We start from the raw sequence: 19952 nt of genomic DNA on the forward strand, positions 1-19952 counted from the left end.
CAATTTACATATTGTCAGTCATCAGGTTATTCATATTGATGAATATACAGACATTTCTGAGCAGCTGTGCAGCATAAAGTTTTTGCAATGTAAAAGCAGTTTCCTGTCAAAAGATTTCACTAATAAAAGTTTACATTATATATATATATATATATATATATATATATATATATATATATATATATATATACAGCAGTAGTTATTTAAACTTGTTGAATACTGAAAAGACAGCAAAGGCATGATTTAAAGAGCAGTTACACAGAAAGTTCATGAGTTAATATTGGATGAGGATAATTAAAATACTCTACATTAGATAGTTATTTAAATATTTGTACAGTTCACAAGAAAAATGAATTCAAAAACAGAATTCAATATTGCCAATCTTTTTGAGGCACAGCAACAAATGGAGGAGTCAGGTTTCATAATTTCTGTTTAAATTTTTGCTGTATCTAATGGTTGTAAATTACGTTGTTAGATGCTCTCACTTGATGAGAGGTCTTTCTATTTCTAGTCTAAAATAGAGTTCAGACCTAGGGCCCCTGCAATTTAGCTATGCTTGATAAAGTCTTTTCCACATCAGACAAAACAAAAATAATGGCTGGACTTTAAAACTACAGACATTAACCTCACATGTAACCGCTATACAACACATCCTGTGAGGGGCATCTCTTTTTCTCTCTCTCTCAGCGCTCTCTTTGCCCCCTCAGTCATGGTGAATATGTACAACTCTTTAGTCAACATCAAAGCAACTGATCACATCTTAGCTATAATATCTGCAATTAAAGTGTTATGTGCAAAGTTGAAGAAAAAGAGCTGTATGGTTGTCAACAGCTCTTTTTCCAATGATAGGGGCAAATTAATTAGGGTTCTCTAAAAGTATTTACTGCTGGAATGAAAAGAAGATTGATTTACAAGCATTTAAGACAATTATGGTTGCACTTCCAGCAACTAGTCTCTAAATATATTCCACTGTACTGTACAGTGCACACCAGGACCACAGTAACCACCAAATATCATGACTGGTTGTATTGCTTCTAAACTACCCTCTACACACTTAACAGGTAGGTGAGAAAGGCATTTCAGATCAGACACCCATGAGGAATCAAAAATGTAAACGTTTTACAAAAATAAAGTCAGCCCACAAGTTATGAGCTCAACATACAGTAGAAATAGCTGGCCTTATAAAAATATAGTGATTTATTTCTTTCAACAGTTCTCGGAGTGTTCGCCGGGTGCTGAGGTTGAGGAAAAGAGGAGGGGTGTAGTGGGTGAGGAAGCATGGTGGGACCAAGTGTGTCTGTGAGGGGACGGGCTGATCGAGGATGGACAGAGGACGGGAAGCCCCACAGTGACAGACTGTCCCTCTCAGTGCCGGCTGCAGTGACAGCGAGCTGTCCTTAGTGGATGTTGAGGTTTCTGAAGAAGTCAAAGGTTGCCCCCAGGGCCCAGCTTGTCTCCACGTTGTTCACTTTCTTGGCTAGCTGTTAAAGAGAGTGACAGGATCATTAACACCACAAAGAAACAAACACATCCTACACTTACTGTCATTGTTTTGAAAAATAAAAGGTTTAAGTCTTGTAAAATTTTGTTTGTGTGTGAATATGAAGGTTTTGTCATGTAGCTTTTCATATTTTGTATCTCTTTGACTCCCACTCTCCACAGTAACCTGTCCTGATTTGCTTACCTGCAGCACAGTGCTGTCCTTGAAGCCAAAACCCTCCTTTAGCAGACAAGTGATATATGTCATATCCATGCAGAGGAAGGGGCTGATAGCACGGTACTTGGTCATTTTGTTGCACACTGCAAACACAAAAAGCCACACGTTACAGACATGACATTAACACAGGTTTCACATAACACTGACAAAAAAAGCATTTGACGGAGACACCTTGTTGCATCATATAATGGAGTCACATTCCATGTTTTAGCAACAAACAAAAAAAACATCTTTTCTAACCCCTGTGCTACATGATTAAAAGATGACCTTTCTGTTTTGTTTGGCTGAATAAACAGGGAGGTGCGAGAATGGCTGAGGGTCAGCGCAAGGCTGAGGGTGGGTGGCAGTGTTAAACAGCCTTGTACACAGTTTGTGTGTTTCAGTATGTGTCAGCCCCCAGGTGGTGTGTGGCTGTCAGGTGCCCTCCTGCCTGGGCCAGACAGACATATTCAGCTCAGCTGCCAGCCCAGCCTGAGCCAGACTTGTGACAGTGTTCTCACAACACAAACAGCCTTACATAACACATCAACTCGTTCCTACTTGCTATAAATCTGGTTTTACAGGGGCATTGCAAGTGTCACACAATTGAGCTGATAACATTTTATAGTGATGTTAACATGTATTTACTCTATAATAAACTACATTGGTCTTATAATCAATGTCCAAAACACATTTTAGCAAATAATCGGTTACATTTTACTGTTGTAATAAATTCTTTTTTGACAGGATAAGCTGTGCCAATTTGGAGCAATTGTACCAAGTGTTTGGGCACAAACAAGTTTCAGTGTTTTTTTCTGTTTAGACTGTGTTGCATGAAGTTTCAGTGGTTAGAGGACTGATATATATAACTTGTAAGATTGTTGGTCTCAAACACATCCTAGAGAAGATAACATGTAACTTTTACCTTCCTTTGCTCTCTTCTTAAAATCCCTGACTTCAAGTGCACCACCTCGACTGCCATCTGTGCAGAAAAAACAAACATGCAATTTGAATACCTATTTTGTGCAAAAGATGATAATCAGCATAAAAGATAATGGCACTGGAAGGTGACTCTTGGGTCTGTGCCCACTCACCAATGAGGCCGGACTCCACAGCTCTGTCGAAGTAGTAGGAGAAGGCGTAGAAGACACTGCTGCCCTTCACTTCATAAGGCTGGTCCACTACTCCTTTGATGACCTTCATAACCTCATAGTAGCACAGCTTATATCCTGCATAGCCTGAAGAGAGAGTAGTTTTGACAAAGAATTACTTAACTAATATTGAATTAGTTAAAAAAAATGGTGGAGTAAACAATGAGGTAAAGGTGCTTGGAGGCAGCAATGGTTGGAATGCAATTGTCAGTTTGAGGTTAGAAGGGGTTGAAGCTGGGGGCTCACCAGATAATATGCAAGGGAAGCCCCAGAAGGACAAGTTTCACAGAGTCCCATGGGTATGGTTGGATCAGTTGTGCCGGCAAAACCATGTGCTGACAAGAGCAGCAGTTAGTGCGGCCCTGTTGGGCTGTCTATTTTTACCACATAATTGTGAGCAGTCCAGATCAAGCCGCTCGTTACACAAAAAAAATAACAACTCAGGGACAAGCCCAGCATCTTTTGGCTACTTGACTGTGGTATGGGAGTGACTGCCTTATTTGTGAAGTTAACTGACAGTTTTCGTTTTGTTTAAATACATGGTTGACTGCAGTATAATTGTTCAAGAGGGAAGACAGAAAGAGAGAGGATGACAAAACATGCGTTTGGCGCCAAGGTTACAGAAACTTCAGCGGATAAATGTTCTCATGAGAGACTGTATTGTACTGTACTCTATTGTATTCCAGAGTTGAGAAAGGAATGCACGGATTGCTGCATCCAAGGCACTGGGAAGGCAATCAAAACCTCAGGGTGCTTTCATCTTACCGTCTGGAATTCCACTAACTTTGTAGGTGATTCCTCCAAAAGTCACATCTTCTCTGAACTTTTTCGGGAGGCAGGAACTAGTGAAGACTTTCCAATCTAGACCTGGGAAAACAAAAACAAGAACAGATTGTCATGTTCCAGTGAATGCATTTATGAAAGAATGACAGAGTGCAAATACTGTAGAGAGGTGATAAAAAGGTACAAGATACCCTACCATCAGCTCCTAGTGCTCCAAGAGTTGCCAGTCGAGCCGCGTACAGTCCATTTCCAAGGTAGCTATGTGATGGTGACATAGAATTATGTTATGTTTTTAGATATATATGTGTGTTTTACTCTACAGAATACTGATATGTGAGTTTTCATGGGCAAAATGTAATCAATAAACAATAAAGCATCTTCTTTGTCTGTTATTTACCTGTGTGTGTAGAGTTGATACGTCTGGTCAAAGAGGTTGAATTTAGCAATGTAACTGGGGGGAGCAGACTCAATCGTTCTCTGTTGGATAAACAACACATGTTTAGTAGTGGTAGGACCTTTTTAAACACTTGTTTACCACAAAAAAAATATTTAATTTACCTTTGACCTGGGAAGGAATGTGATCTGTGTAGACCCTCCACCCAAATCCAGGATACCCACAGTCTTCCTTGTGTTGGAGTACAAGTGACCTATGGAAAATAAGCTCAAAGTTAAACAGGATAAGGTGCTATCCATCCTCAGTGCAACAAACAGAGCATACTGTGTAATTGTGTGGCTTACCAGTTTCAGTTAGAATGTCTTTCTTTTAAAAACACTACTGTCAGAATGATGCATGCTTACAAAGCATGTCTTTCCCCCCACCAAGAGGGAAAATACCTTTTTGATTTGAAGCTTAAGGTTGTTGTTTAAAATACATTTCATGGAACCATAGCTGTGTGAAAAACGTGAGGAAATATTGCTTGTTTTTGCAACCTGTTTGAGGCTAGTGATTCAAGCTCATAACCTCAGACAGGAGACAAGAGTCTTTCCCTGCTTGGCTTCTGTGTACACTGGAGCCTCAGATATGAACCTCCTGACCACTAACACCACCATAGCAAAACACAAGCAATGTCTTACCTGTAAGGAAGTTCACTGTGACCCAGGCGAGGACTCCTAAAACAGCACATGGGTGAAAATGTCTGCATTAGTAAAAGCCTGAGAAGTGATTACAACTGATCTATGCTACGTTTTCACATTTGAACGTGTTCAAGCACAAAGAATGAATGTGGAACTGAAGATGACTTTTAGTTCATTTCTACTTCATTATGCTGATATTAAAATAGCAGAGTTGGTGTAACTAACATGCAGGATTGCAGACCAGCCCAGGTAATTTCAATTGTCTCAGATGTTGTTATTGCACTCATAAAGTGAGGATAATGAATGGCACACACGGCATGATGAAACATAACATAGTGAGGGTGGCTTAATGAGTGATGTGGAGGATCACACTAAATTATTGGGCGTGGGGCAACAACTCACACTGCCTTATTTATTTGTCTTAGTGAGGTAGTAACAGACCTCTTGTAAAAAATAAAAAAAAATGAGAGCAGCATTGTTTGATGAATGAGGCAATTAAAGCACCTGGTCAGACAATATCTGTCAAAAATAAAACAAATAAAAATCTTGTGTTTTGTATACTATATATAGTACAAATTGGTTACACGGCACTGGAAGATAGCCTACCTTCTTTTGCTCCATTCATGATTGAAACACTGTTGTTTGGCACAAAGAAAGGGGACTCATCAAATACCTCTCGCACCTGTGGAATAGATTTATCACCATTTCATTACAATTATCTACTGGATATGTGTTCAAACAATAAAACGATAATGTACTACACCCATATATTCTGCTATTGTCAGTATATATATTCAGGTTTTGCTTGTGTTTTAGAGTGACAAATAACTCAACCACAAGCATGGCTGGAACAGTAGCCTGGATTTAATACTTTAAATGACAAATATGGTTACTCCACACAACCCCACAACAGCTGTTTTTTTGCAACATGATAGCTAACAAATGGGCAGACATGCTGCCTTTTTTTTCAGTGACACTTGTAAGCACTTAGTGGTTTCTCATCCCGCTCCTTGGCGGGACGGGTGGTGTTTGTGCCAAACTGTCTGAGGGCAGAGAGAAAAAATGTGCCTCACCTCCTTCAAAAGAGCGTTGGCCTTGTCTTCAGGCAGCAGACGAAGACCCGCTGTGGCCTTCAGGACCACCGGGGTCCTCTTCCAGTCCTCCTCTGGCACTGTCTTCTTGGCAATCTTCAGCAACTGTCGGATGGTGTTGCCACCCTGAGGAAGAGATGGCAATCAGTTATAGGCAGCATAATCTTCAGAAGGAGAGAGGATTCATAATCAAGCTAAGAAATTACTTAGTGATCAAAGTCTTGAAAAACATCATAAATCAAAGGTAGATAGATACAGCAGACAGGAGTGGGCAGTAGTGACAGCATCAGCAGGAGGCATTTTTGTAATTACACAGTGTTTACATCACATGAACCCAACCCAAAGAAAATCCCAGTGGTTTGCAGACAGTAAACAACTCCCTAATATACCTGATAATTATTAATAATAATAAGGGATGGTGTAAACATGCATACATACCTCCTCTGGGTTGTCCTTATAAGCAGACAGTCCAGGCTTTACTGCATGGTACATTTCATTGTCCAGAACTGGCAGCTCAACTAAAAAAAATAAGTCAGTGTCAGTGAACACATCATAAACCAGTGTGCAGTTATATTTCTGGGATACAACAGAAACTCAAGTAAATGTAATTGCAGTTTTTTTATTTACAACTTATGATATTTAGACTGTAGCACTTCACCTATATCCTGATTTACAGGTCTGCTTCCTACACAGTTGAGTAAGACAGGCAAATTAAAAGTCTACTTCAGCTTCAGCTACTTTTAGAAGCTGTAGGCTATTACCCATGCACTCTGCCGGTGCATGCTTGTCCTTACACCACACAGTGAATGACCTAACAGCAAGCAGACAGAGTGGGCAGCATGTGTAAATACCTAGTATTGGTTTAGAGCTAGAGAGAAAGAAAGTAGTGCACTTACCAGGGTCTTTCTGGATGAACTTATAGATGTGGATCCTGCTGCCTGTGCTCCCAGCGTCAAACATGATCCCGTAGAAAACCCGGCTCGTGTTGACAGGGGAGGAGGCTTCAGGCACCGGCTGGTAAACCTCAGGTAGGTGGTAAGGCTCAGGTGCAGGATGCACGACTTCGGGCACCGGGTGGAAAGCCTCTGGTATGGGGTGGATGACTTCCGGTGCCGGGTGGAACACCTCGGGGATCTCGGGGTAGGTCGGCACGCCAGGCTGCGGGACTTCAGGCTCCGGGTTGGAGACCTCAGGGAGGAGGTTTTCCGCGTTGGCAGAGTGCTCCCGGTAGCGGTAGAAGTGGGGGACGTAGCGGTGGTGCCGGTAGTAAGTCGCCTCCGTAATGAGGTTCCCAGCCAGAAGCCACACGGATAAAGTGAGAAGGAGGCTCGGCATGGTCATTGTTTTCACAGCCGGGGAGAAGAGACAGGAGTAAAAAAGGAGAGCTAAGGTGAAGAAGCTTTGGTGGATGCTGGAGTCAAAGATTGACAGGGGCCCTGCAGAGAGAGAGAGAGAGAGAGAGAGAGAGAGAGAGAGAGCAGTGGAGATGGAGAGAGGCAGAGTGGATGCGATGCACACTCAGGACTGTCCGGTCATCCGTTTACAGTATATAAAGACATAAGGGATTGGCATTGGGCCACAACGAGTGCAGCCATCCACCAATCCTGTGGCGGTCCATCCCAACTCCATCAGGAGTCCCCCTCCTGTGAGTTGAGCTGGAGACCGACTACCTGCCTACCAACAGCATTTCCATTTTTTTTTTTTGAAGGATTATTTTTGGCTATGTTTTCCCCCTCCTCATCTTTACTGGAGGAAAGGAGAAAGGGATTTATAAAGAAGTCAAAATGAATGGCTCACACAAAAAAAGAGAGATGGTCTTAAAATACTTTTTATGGGCGCATTTAAGACTTACATAATAACTTGCCTCAGAAATGTCTTCACCCTGCAACTCTTTGGACATTCACAACTTCACAAGTGCTCAAATCTGGCTACTGCCTAAATTAACAGTGATGTAAGTTTCTTTTTGGCAGTTATAAAGGCACATCTGAAGAGAAATTAATTACTGTAGTTTTAAAAGGTTGTTATTTAAATATTAAAAGTTTCTAATCTTTGCACTCATTTTTGGAATTAATTTTCTAAGTACTGGTAAGTTTGTTTTTATTTTAAATAAATTGGGGCTTTGTGGGGAAGACAATAAATTAAACAAAGAAACTCCTATTTCAGACTGAAAATGTGACTTTTATATATTGTAGGTCGAATGTATTCTGACTTTGTTTTATTAGGCATTACTACATTTACTAAATCATGTTCAGTAGCTGGAATGAATCATGCCTGTATTTATTTACTCTCAACCTCCTCTTCATGATTCTACAATAATCACCACATACAATCTGCTGCAGCCCTTTCAACAACCTTACAAAAATGCAAATGTAACCTGCACTCCAGCTGGCATAAAAGTTTAAAGAATGTTAGCAATCATCTCACTCCCACTCATCCTTGTGTTAACCACAGGCTTTCCAAGGGAAAAATATTTGGGCAGCAAGGCACGTTTCACGAGAGAATGCATGAAAAGCATGAGTGGCTGTTTCTCCACTTTAGGTGGGTGGGTTGGCACGGCATCATAAGCCATGCTGTAGTGTATCAGATATTGCTTTCTCATGTAATGTTCAGAGTTCCATGGCTTTTTAGTGCAGGATGCAGAATCATCAAGGATATCCCACAGCAGTGAAGCACAGAGACACAGCAACTCAGAGACCTTACATGAACTGAGATTTGTACCGTGCTGTGATATTTTTCACCCACTTTGTATCAACAGAAAGAGGACAGACATCTGAAACAGGAGACACCGGTAGTCTAATGCATCCCTGGGGAACTGCCCCTGCCCCAGCCCTGACCTAACATGTGCCTATACAAGACTGTTTCACCTCAGGCAGCAGACGACTGAGGCAGAAACCGAGCTGTCGGTAGCCCAGCCAGGAGGGTAAGGGGAGGGCAGAAGTCCTGCAGTTGGGCACAAGAGAGTGTAGGAAGTCCACAGAGAGGACAATGTGGGGAGGGCGGGGCTTGGCACCAGTGTTCACCCATCATGCCATTCCACTCCCAGGACACTCAACTGTGCAAAGCACTGTTCCAACACTGTAATTTGGACTAAAAATATTGGACTTTCTTTCCTCCTTCCTTTTTTCTAAATACTGTGGCTACTTTTTTCAATCCTGTGGCTCACCAGAATGGTCGTTTGCCCCTATCAAAGCATACATGTGCAGGACCTGTCACTGCCATGTGCCCATAGATGTCTTGGTTGCATGTTAACAGTGTGATAATGTGACTAATAAACCTTGGATATACATATGTAAATTGTATAAATAAAAATGTCCTATTAGAAATATTAAAGAAGCCATGTTTTATCTGGAGTGTTTTCATTTTGAAATCATTGTTTCTTGCTGTTGACAATCAGACACATCTTGTGGTTAATGTAGCAATTAATTTGGACAGCTGCAATCCACCTCAGGCCATTTGGTGCATGAATCACAGCATGTTTTAGTTTTAAACACACACCTACTTTATAATAACATTACCATTATGATGCAATAGGAACTCCCCTTTGAGTAAAATGTCATTTTACAACAGACATTTTAGACATTTTGAATACTGAGTCTAGAAATAAGCTACAATAAACTTAACAAATCTAAATGAAAATCTATATGTTGCCAAATCATGTTCGGCTGTCATCTAAATGTGCACTGCTACTGTATCATCTGTATGTAAAGTGACCCTCTACAGCATGACACAGCACATTACAAACAATGTTTTAAAGGACATTTTGGTATTTTGTTTCAAGTTAACTGAAACCATAAAGCATGAGAAGAGACCCCAGCTTTGTAATCTACACTGTGCAATATATCATTAATATGCTGCAATGTTACCCTCAGGAATGCCATGTTTGTGGGTGTCCTACCCCAAGAAGTCAATTGAAGAGACCCAAACCTTGTCATTACAATTCCAATGATAATGACAGCTTTGAAAAGCTCAGGGTTATTTCAGTTTTTCTCTCCTCACTGTCATAGTAATTACCTTTAAATTTAGTCTTCAAACTCTGTTGATGATGCCAGAGCAGCGAGTGACCCTATATGATTCAGTTTACAGTAGCTACACCCAACACTTTTGCGATATTTACTTTTTTGTTTGATGAATAATCTCCACTGGGCACTCTCAGGGACCTGCAGAAAGCTGAGAAAGATAATGGAGAGAATGTTGTGCTTTCATTACATGGCCTGCACTAACTTTACATTGTTTTTGTTGGAAGAGCTTCTTCGAAGATGTAAGCCAAATGCATTTACATTGATTTCAGTGGTTTTCCCATAACTCCAGAAAAAAAACCTGTGGGGATGGCAGCGAGTTCTTTTCAGGACAACCTGGACAATACTGCTGACAGGAGCCAAATGTACTATATTTCATGTCATCGTGTGGGAGGAGATCATGTGCAAACAGATCCTGTTTGATAGAGCCCAGGGTGAGAAGACTGTAATTACAAGAGAAGTTACGAAGAGTGTGTCAGTCCAGAGGCTGTTGAGCAGAAAAGACATCTGTATCTTACAATCTCCCACAGTGAATGGTTCTGAGGTAATCATTTAGCCATCTGACAGAAAATGAATTGCCAACCATCTTAATAATTGGTTAAGTTTTAATGGATGACAAAATGTTAAACATTTGCTAGTTCCATTTCTCAAACTTAACTTAAGGATTTGTGGTTGGTCCATGGTCCATATCATTGTACTTGACAAAGAAATGTAATATCATTGGGTTTGGGACTGTTGGTTGGACATTACCTTGTCCTGGGTAATTGTGAGGAGCAATTTTCAATGTTTTCTGATATTTTACAGACTAAACCATATAAAAATCTGTATTAATGTATTATTGTCGGCTTATTATTTGTGATAAACTCAACTTATTGGGACACTGGGATATTACAGAGCCAATGTTAATATAATATTATGGCTGGATCTTACCAACGCCTATAGCTCAATACCCCACATGCTGGTGAAGGTCGCACTGGAGAAACACCATGTACCACAGAAGGTGAAAGATCTCATCCTGGACTAGTACAGCAAGTTCAGCTTGAGAGTCTCCACTGGTCAGCTAACATCTGATTGGCACCAGCTTGAGGTGGGGATAATCACTGGCTGTACCATCTCAGTGACCCTCTTCGCACTGGCAATGAACATGCTTGTCAAGGCAGCTGAAACCGAGTGCAGAGGCCCCCTCAGCAAGTCTGGAGTAAGGCAACCTCCCATAAGAGCCTTCATGGATGACCTCACAGTGACAACAACGGCGGTACCAGGAGCCAGGTGGATCCTCCAGGGGTTGGAGAGACTCACGGCATGGGCACATATGAGCTTCAAACCTGCAAAGTCAAGGTCTCTGGTTCTAAAGAAGGGGAAGGTTACAGACAGATTCCGCTTCAGGCTGGGAGAACACCAGATCCCGTCAGTCACAGAGAGACCAGTGCAGAGCCTTGGAAAGGTCTTCAACTGCAGCCTGAACGACAGAGACTCCATCAAGGCAACCGGTGCTGACCTGGAGGGATGGTTGAGAACAGTGGATAAGTCTGGGCTCCCTGGAAGATTCAAGGCTAGCGTTTACCAGCACGGAATCCTCCCAAGAATCTTCTGGCCTTTGCTTATCTATGAGGTCCCCATGACTGTGGTGGAAGGTTTTGAGCAAAAGGTGAGCACCTATCTACGCAGATGGCTGGTGATATCGGGTGAAGATTCAGAAATGATGTAGGGAGACCTCAAAGATGACAACCAGTCCGATGATTACAAATCAAATGCAGCTTTATTCAAACAGTGAACAAACTTTCATGACACTGGGACAACCATGAGCATACAAACACGTCTGCCCAAGGATGAACCACATGTACAGCATAGTGAATACCTTTTAAACTCTTTTTGTGCTTACACAGCATAAGACATCTATTTCAGTGCATAAGTTTTACTATTAAACTACACCTTTTATGGCCGATGCTCCTAATAGATTCCCACATTCCTGGCTCCGATTCCTCTGTGTGAAAGTTGTACCCAAACTCATAATAGATTCTACACATTCTTGTGGGTGAAGGTTGTCCCCAGACTAACCTTCTTGTGTAGTACCCTACATACAACATATAAAATACATTTGAAACATGTAGGCTGAAATATCCAACCTATCAGCTGGGTCTGCCGTGTAGCCTAAGTAACATTGGGCTATATGGAAACACCAACAAGCTCAGGCTCCCTTTTAGCTCAGTCAGGGAGGAGTTCATTGTTGCACGGGCACGGGAACACCTGCAGTACTCTGGATCCAGAGATGCCAAAGTGTCCAGCGCAGGGATTGTTGTGAGGACAGGGAGGAAGTGGAGGGCCGCCGAGGCAGTCCACCAAGCAGAGACTCGGCTGAAACACAAGGCCATCCTTGGAACAGTGGCGCAAGGCAGAGCCGGACTTGGGATGAAGTGGGAGCAGGCGATGGAGCGAAGTGTCACCTGGAAGGACATCTGGAAGTGGAACCCCCAGAGGATCAAATTTTTGATTCAGGGTGTCTATGATGTCCTCCCGAGTCCATTCAACCTGTGCACATGGGGCAAAATAGAAAAACCTGCATACCCCCGTTGTTCCAAAATAGGAACATTAGAATACATCCTGAGCAGCTGCTCCATGGCGCTGGGTGAGGGTCGGTATCGATGGAGGAACGACCAGGGAACCTGCTTTTCTTAATAAAACAAGTCAAAATATCTGCTGTGAAAAAAGCCTATCATAGTGTCACCAGGTGATGTATATTTTAATGTTAAACTTGCTTTGAAAAAGACCAAGTGTGGTCAAAACATTTGTGATACAATAACATCTATGTGCAGTATGTTATTTATATGTAAAATGTTGTTTATTTTTTTTATCATTACCATCTTACTGTTGATTTTCTGTCACACCCTTGTGTATTACAACCCTGTACATACATTGCTGTATTTTACATACCTGTATAACTCTTACTGAATAATTACTCAATGCCCAACTATGCAAGTAAAGCAACTATATTATTTGATACAAGACAATACACAGTATAGACTTGCACTTACCAGGCAAAATCATTAGTAGGCCTATAGTATAGTTTTTCAAGTTAGTTGAGTTTATATTTAAGATAGTTATTTATGTCTTTATGTAGGCCTACCTCTTTGTGTGCCCATATTGTTGTATGATGCATGATTCATTGTGTCACGGCTTTGTCACTTGGGATTATTGAAGTGTTCATTCTATCTATCTATCTATCTATCTATCTATCTATCTATCTATCTATCTATCTATCTATCTATCTATCTATCCATCCATCCATCCATCCATCCATCCATCCATCCATCCATCCATCTATCTATCTATCTATCTATCTATCTATCTATCTATCTATCTATCTATCTATCTATCTATCTATCTATCTATCTATCTATCATCTGAGAGCCCACAGGTCATGCTGATATAGCAGTTGATGTGCATTATCTGCCATCTTTGTCATAAGGTGACTAAACACCAGAATGTGCATACAGCAAATAAGCTTGAATAGAATGTGTGTATTAAATATACAGTAGGCCTGGACTATTTAGGTTACCAAAGGTAGGCAGAGACATCTGACCGTTTCCTCGGTTACAGCGTCTTCATGGCAACAACACTACATAAACATTCACAGCGGGTTACACAGGAGCTTGGTACCGTTACCTGTAGCCAAACTATTCCTATGATATTACCGTGCAACTTCTTCCCCATAATGGTAGCACGGGATTATTTTCTGTAGTATTACATCCAGTAAAAGTAGCAGCGATGCCGAGGAAGAAAGTCGCCAAAGTAAAGAGGGCGAAAGCCGGGTAAGTGCGTAGCCTACTTTGTTTTTGTTGTATGTGTTTATTTTTTTGTTTTGTTTTTGTTTTTACCGCATTTACGTTCAAACGAAAACTAGAACTACACTTTGTATTTCGTTACAGGAAAGGAAAGAAAGAAAGCAAACAGGAGTTAAAAACGGACAAAGAGTCTGATATCGACAAAGCCAAGGACAACGCTGCGCTTTGGGAGCTGAGGTTACAGGTCAACGACCAGTCGCTCGTGCAGTACCGCGAGGCTTGCCGCAAGTTGGCACGCGCAAACGAAGAGCTCACCAACCAACTGTACCGCGCGGAGAAGGACACAATCGATATAACTGGCTTTCTGAAGAGACAAGATGCAGCTAAAGAGGAGAAGGTCGTTAAGAAACTTATATTTACGTGTGTAACGTTATGTGTAACAGTTAGCTAGTAAATGAACGCGATGAATGATTAACTCAGCCGTTGTTAACAAGCTTATTTTAACAGATCAATACGCTGCAGAAAAAACTCAAAAACCAAGAGGCAAGTGCACACGAAGAGCACAAAAAACTGGTGAGTTCATTTAAAAACACATCCACACGAAAATAAATGCAACTGGAGCTTTCATTTGGCCAATCAAACATGCTCAAGCTAGCTTGTTCATAGATCAGCTAACGTTTTACGCCACATTATTTGCTGTGATTTATGTGCGTAAAAAATGTGCTCCGCTGTGTCTTAACAGCTGTATTGTGTGTAATTATGTTGACATTTATTATTTAAGAAAACAACAACCCAACAAAGCGACCATGAAACAAAAAAACAAACCATCACATTCCGAGTTACATGGTCTAATGCTATTTTAATCTATGTCAGTGGCCACAGAAAAATTAAAAGTGCTTGCTTGGGAAAAGGCAGTCACACTGCTGTTCTTGATGTGTTAACCATACCTCACATGTCACAAAGATCCTTATTCCAAAATACCAGTTTAAGTTGCAAAATATACACCAAAGGGACTTATTTTGACTCTTTTCATTCTGATTGACCTCTGCTGTTAGTAGTTAAGATCAAGCTATCAAACTGACATGACAGAATTCAAGAGGCTTTTCTAGACAAAAAAGGTACATAAAAAACTTGCTTCTTTTGCTAGCAGCTGTTTTCCATCTTCCAGCTCTTACTTCATGCTGGTAAAATGGAGCCCAATAAGCTTCCGAGGAGGAAAAAAGAGGCATGGTCTGGACCAACTTGAAACATCCCTATTTTAGACACGTATGGAACTGTCATGTCCAGTTAGGGGGAAAGAATACTGTCATGTGGTTGACTCTAAACATGTGACTGTTCACACAGCCCTTTTCAAATTGTGAGGTGATAAAATGGTTAATCTTGAAAACTGATTTAGCTAATGGAAATTACTCCATCGAAGGCACTCAGGAAGCATGAATGCCCTGGCCTTTGTCTAAGGAGAGACATGACAAAATGTTCTGAGCATTGACCAATTCAGTCAGTCAGCCAAATAATTATTCCATAAAGAATGGTCCCACTGTATTTACTGCACATCATGAGGAAAAGACAGATGCATGCAACACAAATCACTTTGAACTCGAAACTAGTGAATATTGTTTTGGGCGAAGTTGATCATTTGGTAGATCACAGTGAAAACTGCATATGATGCAAACCAACTTGTGTAACGATTGGTGCATTGATGTAGATGAAGAGAATACAGAGTTATGTGAAGAATAACGATTAGGGCTAAAGTTGTAATCAGATGGTTGATAACCTCTCATTTAGTCGTCATGAACATGTTTGTGGGTGTGTGTTTTGCTTGTCTCTCATGACTTTGGTCATTTTGTCACATTTCTGCTCCGACTGGCTTTTCCACAGTAGCATCTTGAGGTATTTAGCCTGACTGGTCTGTGCTTAAGTTGGTTTGCAAAAGAGTATGGCCTGTGTGAACTTTGGTATGATCTTTTTCCTTAACCTAAACAAGTTGCACTCATGGGAACTTTGCTGAATCTCTACTATATACAGTAGATTATCGGAGGCATTTTTTACACTTAAGGCATGCATTTAATATGTACAATGTTTTTCATTGTGTATATCTAACATGCTTGGTTTCAACAGGTTTATGATTACACAGTTCAAATCAATGAGATGAAGGAACTGTTCAGAAAGAAGTCCAGTGACTTTAACATGATCCAGGATGGGATGAAGAAAATTAAGCAGTTTGAGAAGAGTAAAGTCCAGATGGAGCAGGAGCTCAGTGATGTGAGGAAATAAAAAACATGAAGAGCCATTGTTCTTTTTGTCAGGTTGTTAATGCCACCAATAATTATGACCTTTTTATTTTGTAGATTAGAGAAAACATGGAAGTTGCTGACAAGGAGCACAGGGAAAACCTAAACAAAATGCAGTACAAATTCTTCAAAGAAAAGGTACAGTATATGGTCAAGTCAAATTATCCTACAATATATTAGCCAAACCGTTAGGTAGTTGTGGATACCTGGCTCTCTGTCCATGGACAGATGAGACAAGATATTATCCCGGCTGGAACATTAAGTGAGTTTTACAAATTTCCCCGCAGGATCGCCTGGAGAGGGAAGCTGAGCGAACGATAGCGCTGGTGGTGGAGAGGGCCCACAACGAAGCCATTGTGTGAGTGTGTTTCCCGCTCTTCCTTTACAATTTAATTTTATATTTTTACTTTAAACTGCACTTTGATGTCCTTAGAACGCAAAGAAAAAATAATTTACTCACGTGTTTATGTGTGTATATATATATATATATATATATATATATATATATAACTAGAACTAATGTTATTTTCTTGACCACACTGGTTGGTCATGTTCAGATAGTGTACATCCCCGAAGCCAATGATCACATCTTCAGCTGCCCCAGGACCAGGGGAGTGTAATGCACGTGGGGAAGAACATAGTTTATTACTGTTGAGGCCATGAAATGTATATTTCACCTCCACTATGTTTAGGTATTTTTTACAGGTCATAAAACATCAACATTGATACTGGTGTGGTCCTGCCGGTTTGGCGTTAGTGTCAGTAATTGATTTAAGTACACTAAAGCCGTCTACACATGATACGCAATTTGCTCTCTGGTAACGACATGCTGTTATCTCACTGGTTGCGCTTTTGAAAGGTCAGCGGCAACTAGGTCAAATTATTAATAATTTGAACTTTGAGCGCAGCGCAAAGCGGCAAATCCGAGCGGTGCCCGACGCCAGGGGTAGCGCAGCGCAGCACATAGTTGTGCGGCACCGCTCTCCTCATAGGAAATCAATGGAACGGCCGGCGCAAAGCAGTTCTGCCGCCTATCATGTGTAGGCGGCTTAACCCAGCAAATTTTATGTGTAGGAACCAAAAAACTGAGGGCAAAAATGTGTGATATCCTTTACAAGATCAGAACCCAATATCCTCACATTACCACCATGACTGATAAAGTCTCAAAATATTTCATAAAGCATTTATTTTTTTCTACTTGGAACATGCAGGTTAAAATAAATCTAAAATCTTTGTACAAATGTGTGGCATGAAATAAAGATTAATTTGTCAGAGGCTTTTTTGTTTGTCCTGTAAACTATTTAGGCAGCTGGACGATGCCTCGCGCTCTGTGTTCAAGGAGAACGTCCGTCTCAATGAAGCACTGAAATATCACATAAAGGAGGCAGAGGACCTGCAGATATTGACAAATTCAATGGCTAAGGAGAATGCCTCCCTGGAACTGGACAAGGTATGTTTGAGCCATAGGACAGCAAACAACAGCATCACTATTAGGCAGCAGCAGTCCTTGGAAAGAGACCCATTCCTCTCCATAAAGTAATTTTCAATCATTTAAGTTATGAACCACTTGACCTGTCAGACCTGTGCAGAATATATTTCAGGTGGTTTTTCCCTTGTGTTGTTTACTTGTGCTGACCCTGTGTATTTTGCTTGTGGTCCTACTCCTACCCCTCCACCTCCTGAATACTACCCAGCCTCTCAGTGGTCAGTGGTTGTGGTGAGTTTCCACTGGTGTATGGGTTCAAATTCAGTGGCTTCTCCTTCGCAGGTTTCTGGCAATGATTCGTTCAGGCAAATAAATAGTGGGCACATTAATCTTACCTCTGATGATGACAGTAAATGACGGAAGTAAATCCACCATGTTGAAGCTTTGGCCACTCACTCAGCAGCACAGGCTAGCACACAAACCATTATCTGTTCCAGCTCTATATTGGCATGAAAATGAAAAGGATTTTTCCAAAGTTAGCTCAGTGTCATTTATTTTACTACATTGCTCTTCTGTCTACTTACCCAGAACACGTTTGAGTTGATGGTAAAGAAAAACGCAGCTCAGTTGGAGGCCCAAAAAAAGGAGCTATCTAAACTGAGGGCCAAGGTCGCTTCCCTGGAGCAGACCCTGGAGCTAAAATCTGAGGAGGCTGAGAGAGAGGAAAAGAAGGAGAAGGAGAAGACCCTGGTCAGCATCCAGGCCAGCCAGGTAGAGTTGGAGAAGCTGCAGAAAGTGCTTTCCATGCGGGAGAGCGAATTGGGGCACGTCAAACGGCTAGCAAGCACCATTGTAGAGCAGCGCACAGATCTGGAGCAGTTCTTCCATGAGGCACTGGCTCAGGTGAAGCAGGAGATCATGGCCAGCAGGTTGCAATACAAAAAGGAGGCACTACAGGCTTATCGCTGTAGGGTGAGAGAAGCCACAGCCGGAAAACTAAAGTTCCCACCCATCCGCACCTTTCATAAAGGCCCCCACAGTACCAACTCTGTCTATTCAGACATGGAGGCGGCTGCAAGGTGGTAGGTCCATTTCCTTTCATGTCCATTTACCTGTGAAAGTCTTTTTGATATTTTTAATACCTTGTGTTTATTAATACAGCAGATACTGTACATTAAATATGTACAATAACATTAATTTTAATTTCCTCCACCTGTTTTTAAGGACTCATCAACCAGACAGCAAAATTGAAATCTCAGATCTCACTTGGGAGCAAAAGGAACAAGTGCTCAGGCTTCTCTTTGCTAAAATGAATAGACAGAGGGAAAGGTAATAAAACCTCCAAATAAGTGTATCAGGTTTGTCTTAACAAAATATGTGCTTGTTTATGGCTCCTAAATAGTACTCTACAATCCACTTGTAATCCCCTGAAAATGGACTGGAACTTGTGGATCAATTGAAGAACAAAGTGCAGTGACACCAAGTAGTAGGTCAGGCTGAACTTCTGGTGACTCCTCCCTCTTTTTAATGTTTTAAACAGCCATTTTCTCAGCAGAAGAGGATACCATAAAACATCAGTTAGGCTTCAACCAATTTTCTTTTCCATCCAGCTGCTTAAAAAGAATGAGTCTGGGCACAATAGTAAAAATAGGCTCAGCCACAGAGTCGTGTGCTTGGAAACAAACATCTGGTCACGTCGATTTGCTTTCAGCCCATTGGCCCCTCTTCACGTGCACTTGCAGTTTATTTTGTTCTTTGAACGCTTGTGGTTAGAGAGGAGCAGCTGGTAACATGATTTTCAGAACGGAGTGTGCAGGGGATCTGAATGTATGGGGGTATAGCAGGCAAGAGGTGTATATTCATGTTAACAGTGGTCTGGCACCTATACTAGCATAATAAATCTGAACTTTTGGCGACTCACTTAGCAGTATCCAGGTCCATGTGCATTGTGTTGACCCAGAATAACCCCCTTACCAAGACAGGCTGCAGGCCTGTTTTAGCCACCAGTCTGCTAAAACATGGCTTTTCACTATGAGGTTCTGTATTTAACTGCAGCTCTGCATTTTCCTGATAGGAAAGCCAGCCAACATCTGGCTTTGTCTGCCTCCTCTGAGAAGAAGAGTCTTATTGACAGCGATGCTGCCGGGTAAGACACTAAAGGAATGTACGAGAATTCAAGTTCTACCTCATCCTTGCAATTATGAAGCCTGTGCAGATTTATTGGTGCCACATTCCATGTTTAGCTGAAAAGGCATTGGCTGTGAGAACACAAGTGCCTACGTGTGATTTACATTTTAGCGTTGCATAATGTCGACTGTCTTCCAGAATTAGAGAGGAGCTCTCCCCGGCGACCTTCATAACCCAGGCGCCTGAGCCCGTGTTGCTCTCGAAGCCAAACAGCCTGCCGGATATACACAACACCACTTGACCTCTGTGTGGCCGGCACATTGCATATCACACTCTGGATTGTTTGCCTCTGCTTTGTACGATCCCCACTGAGTGTCAATCATGTGTGTAGTAGAATGCAGGGTGTTTGTTTGTGCTCATTATAAATATCCTACCATGCATGTATATATGGCTTGCAAATACTCGTTCATACGTGAAGCTTTGTGAAGTTTGAATTCTGTCACACAACCCATTTA

At 41.5% G+C, this 19952-nt stretch overlaps 2 protein-coding genes and 1 pseudogene across 3 annotated transcripts; 2 read left to right on the forward strand and 1 right to left on the reverse strand.

Annotated features, from left to right (window-relative positions):
• Nucleotides 1-203: 203 nt before the first annotated feature.
• Nucleotides 204-7299, reverse strand: entpd5a (ectonucleoside triphosphate diphosphohydrolase 5a). The gene is made up of 13 exons (XM_039785183.1): nt 6692-7299; nt 6234-6313; nt 5778-5921; nt 5311-5386; nt 4705-4740; nt 4189-4277; nt 4028-4107; nt 3827-3888; nt 3613-3714; nt 2791-2934; nt 2622-2678; nt 1685-1800; nt 204-1481 (listed from the first exon to the last, which is right to left on the reverse strand). The coding sequence occupies exons 1-13, from the start codon at nt 7134-7136 to the stop codon at nt 1398-1400; spliced, it is 1515 nt and encodes a 504-aa protein (XP_039641117.1). The 5' UTR covers nt 7137-7299; the 3' UTR covers nt 204-1397.
• Nucleotides 7300-8295: 996 nt separating this feature from the next.
• LOC120548928 lies at nt 8296-12487 on the forward strand (annotated as a pseudogene).
• Nucleotides 12488-13426: 939 nt separating this feature from the next.
• Nucleotides 13427-19949, forward strand: LOC120549096 (basal body-orientation factor 1-like). 2 transcript variants are annotated; one of them, XM_039785725.1, is made up of 11 exons: nt 13427-13620; nt 13738-13990; nt 14101-14166; nt 15712-15855; nt 15942-16022; nt 16172-16242; nt 17190-17334; nt 17899-18389; nt 18535-18639; nt 19385-19456; nt 19636-19949. In XM_039785725.1, the coding sequence occupies exons 1-11, from the start codon at nt 13577-13579 to the stop codon at nt 19736-19738; spliced, it is 1575 nt and encodes a 524-aa protein (XP_039641659.1). In that variant the 5' UTR covers nt 13427-13576; the 3' UTR covers nt 19739-19949. The 2 variants fall into 2 exon arrangements, with proteins under 2 accessions (XP_039641659.1, XP_039641658.1); XM_039785724.1 differs by having other exon boundaries at nt 13428-13620; nt 17899-18392.
• The last annotated feature ends 3 nt before the right edge of the window (nt 19950-19952 follow it).

This window comes from Perca fluviatilis, chromosome 20 (genome assembly GCF_010015445.1).
Source record: "Perca fluviatilis chromosome 20, GENO_Pfluv_1.0, whole genome shotgun sequence".
Taxonomy (NCBI): domain Eukaryota; kingdom Metazoa; phylum Chordata; class Actinopteri; order Perciformes; family Percidae; genus Perca; species Perca fluviatilis.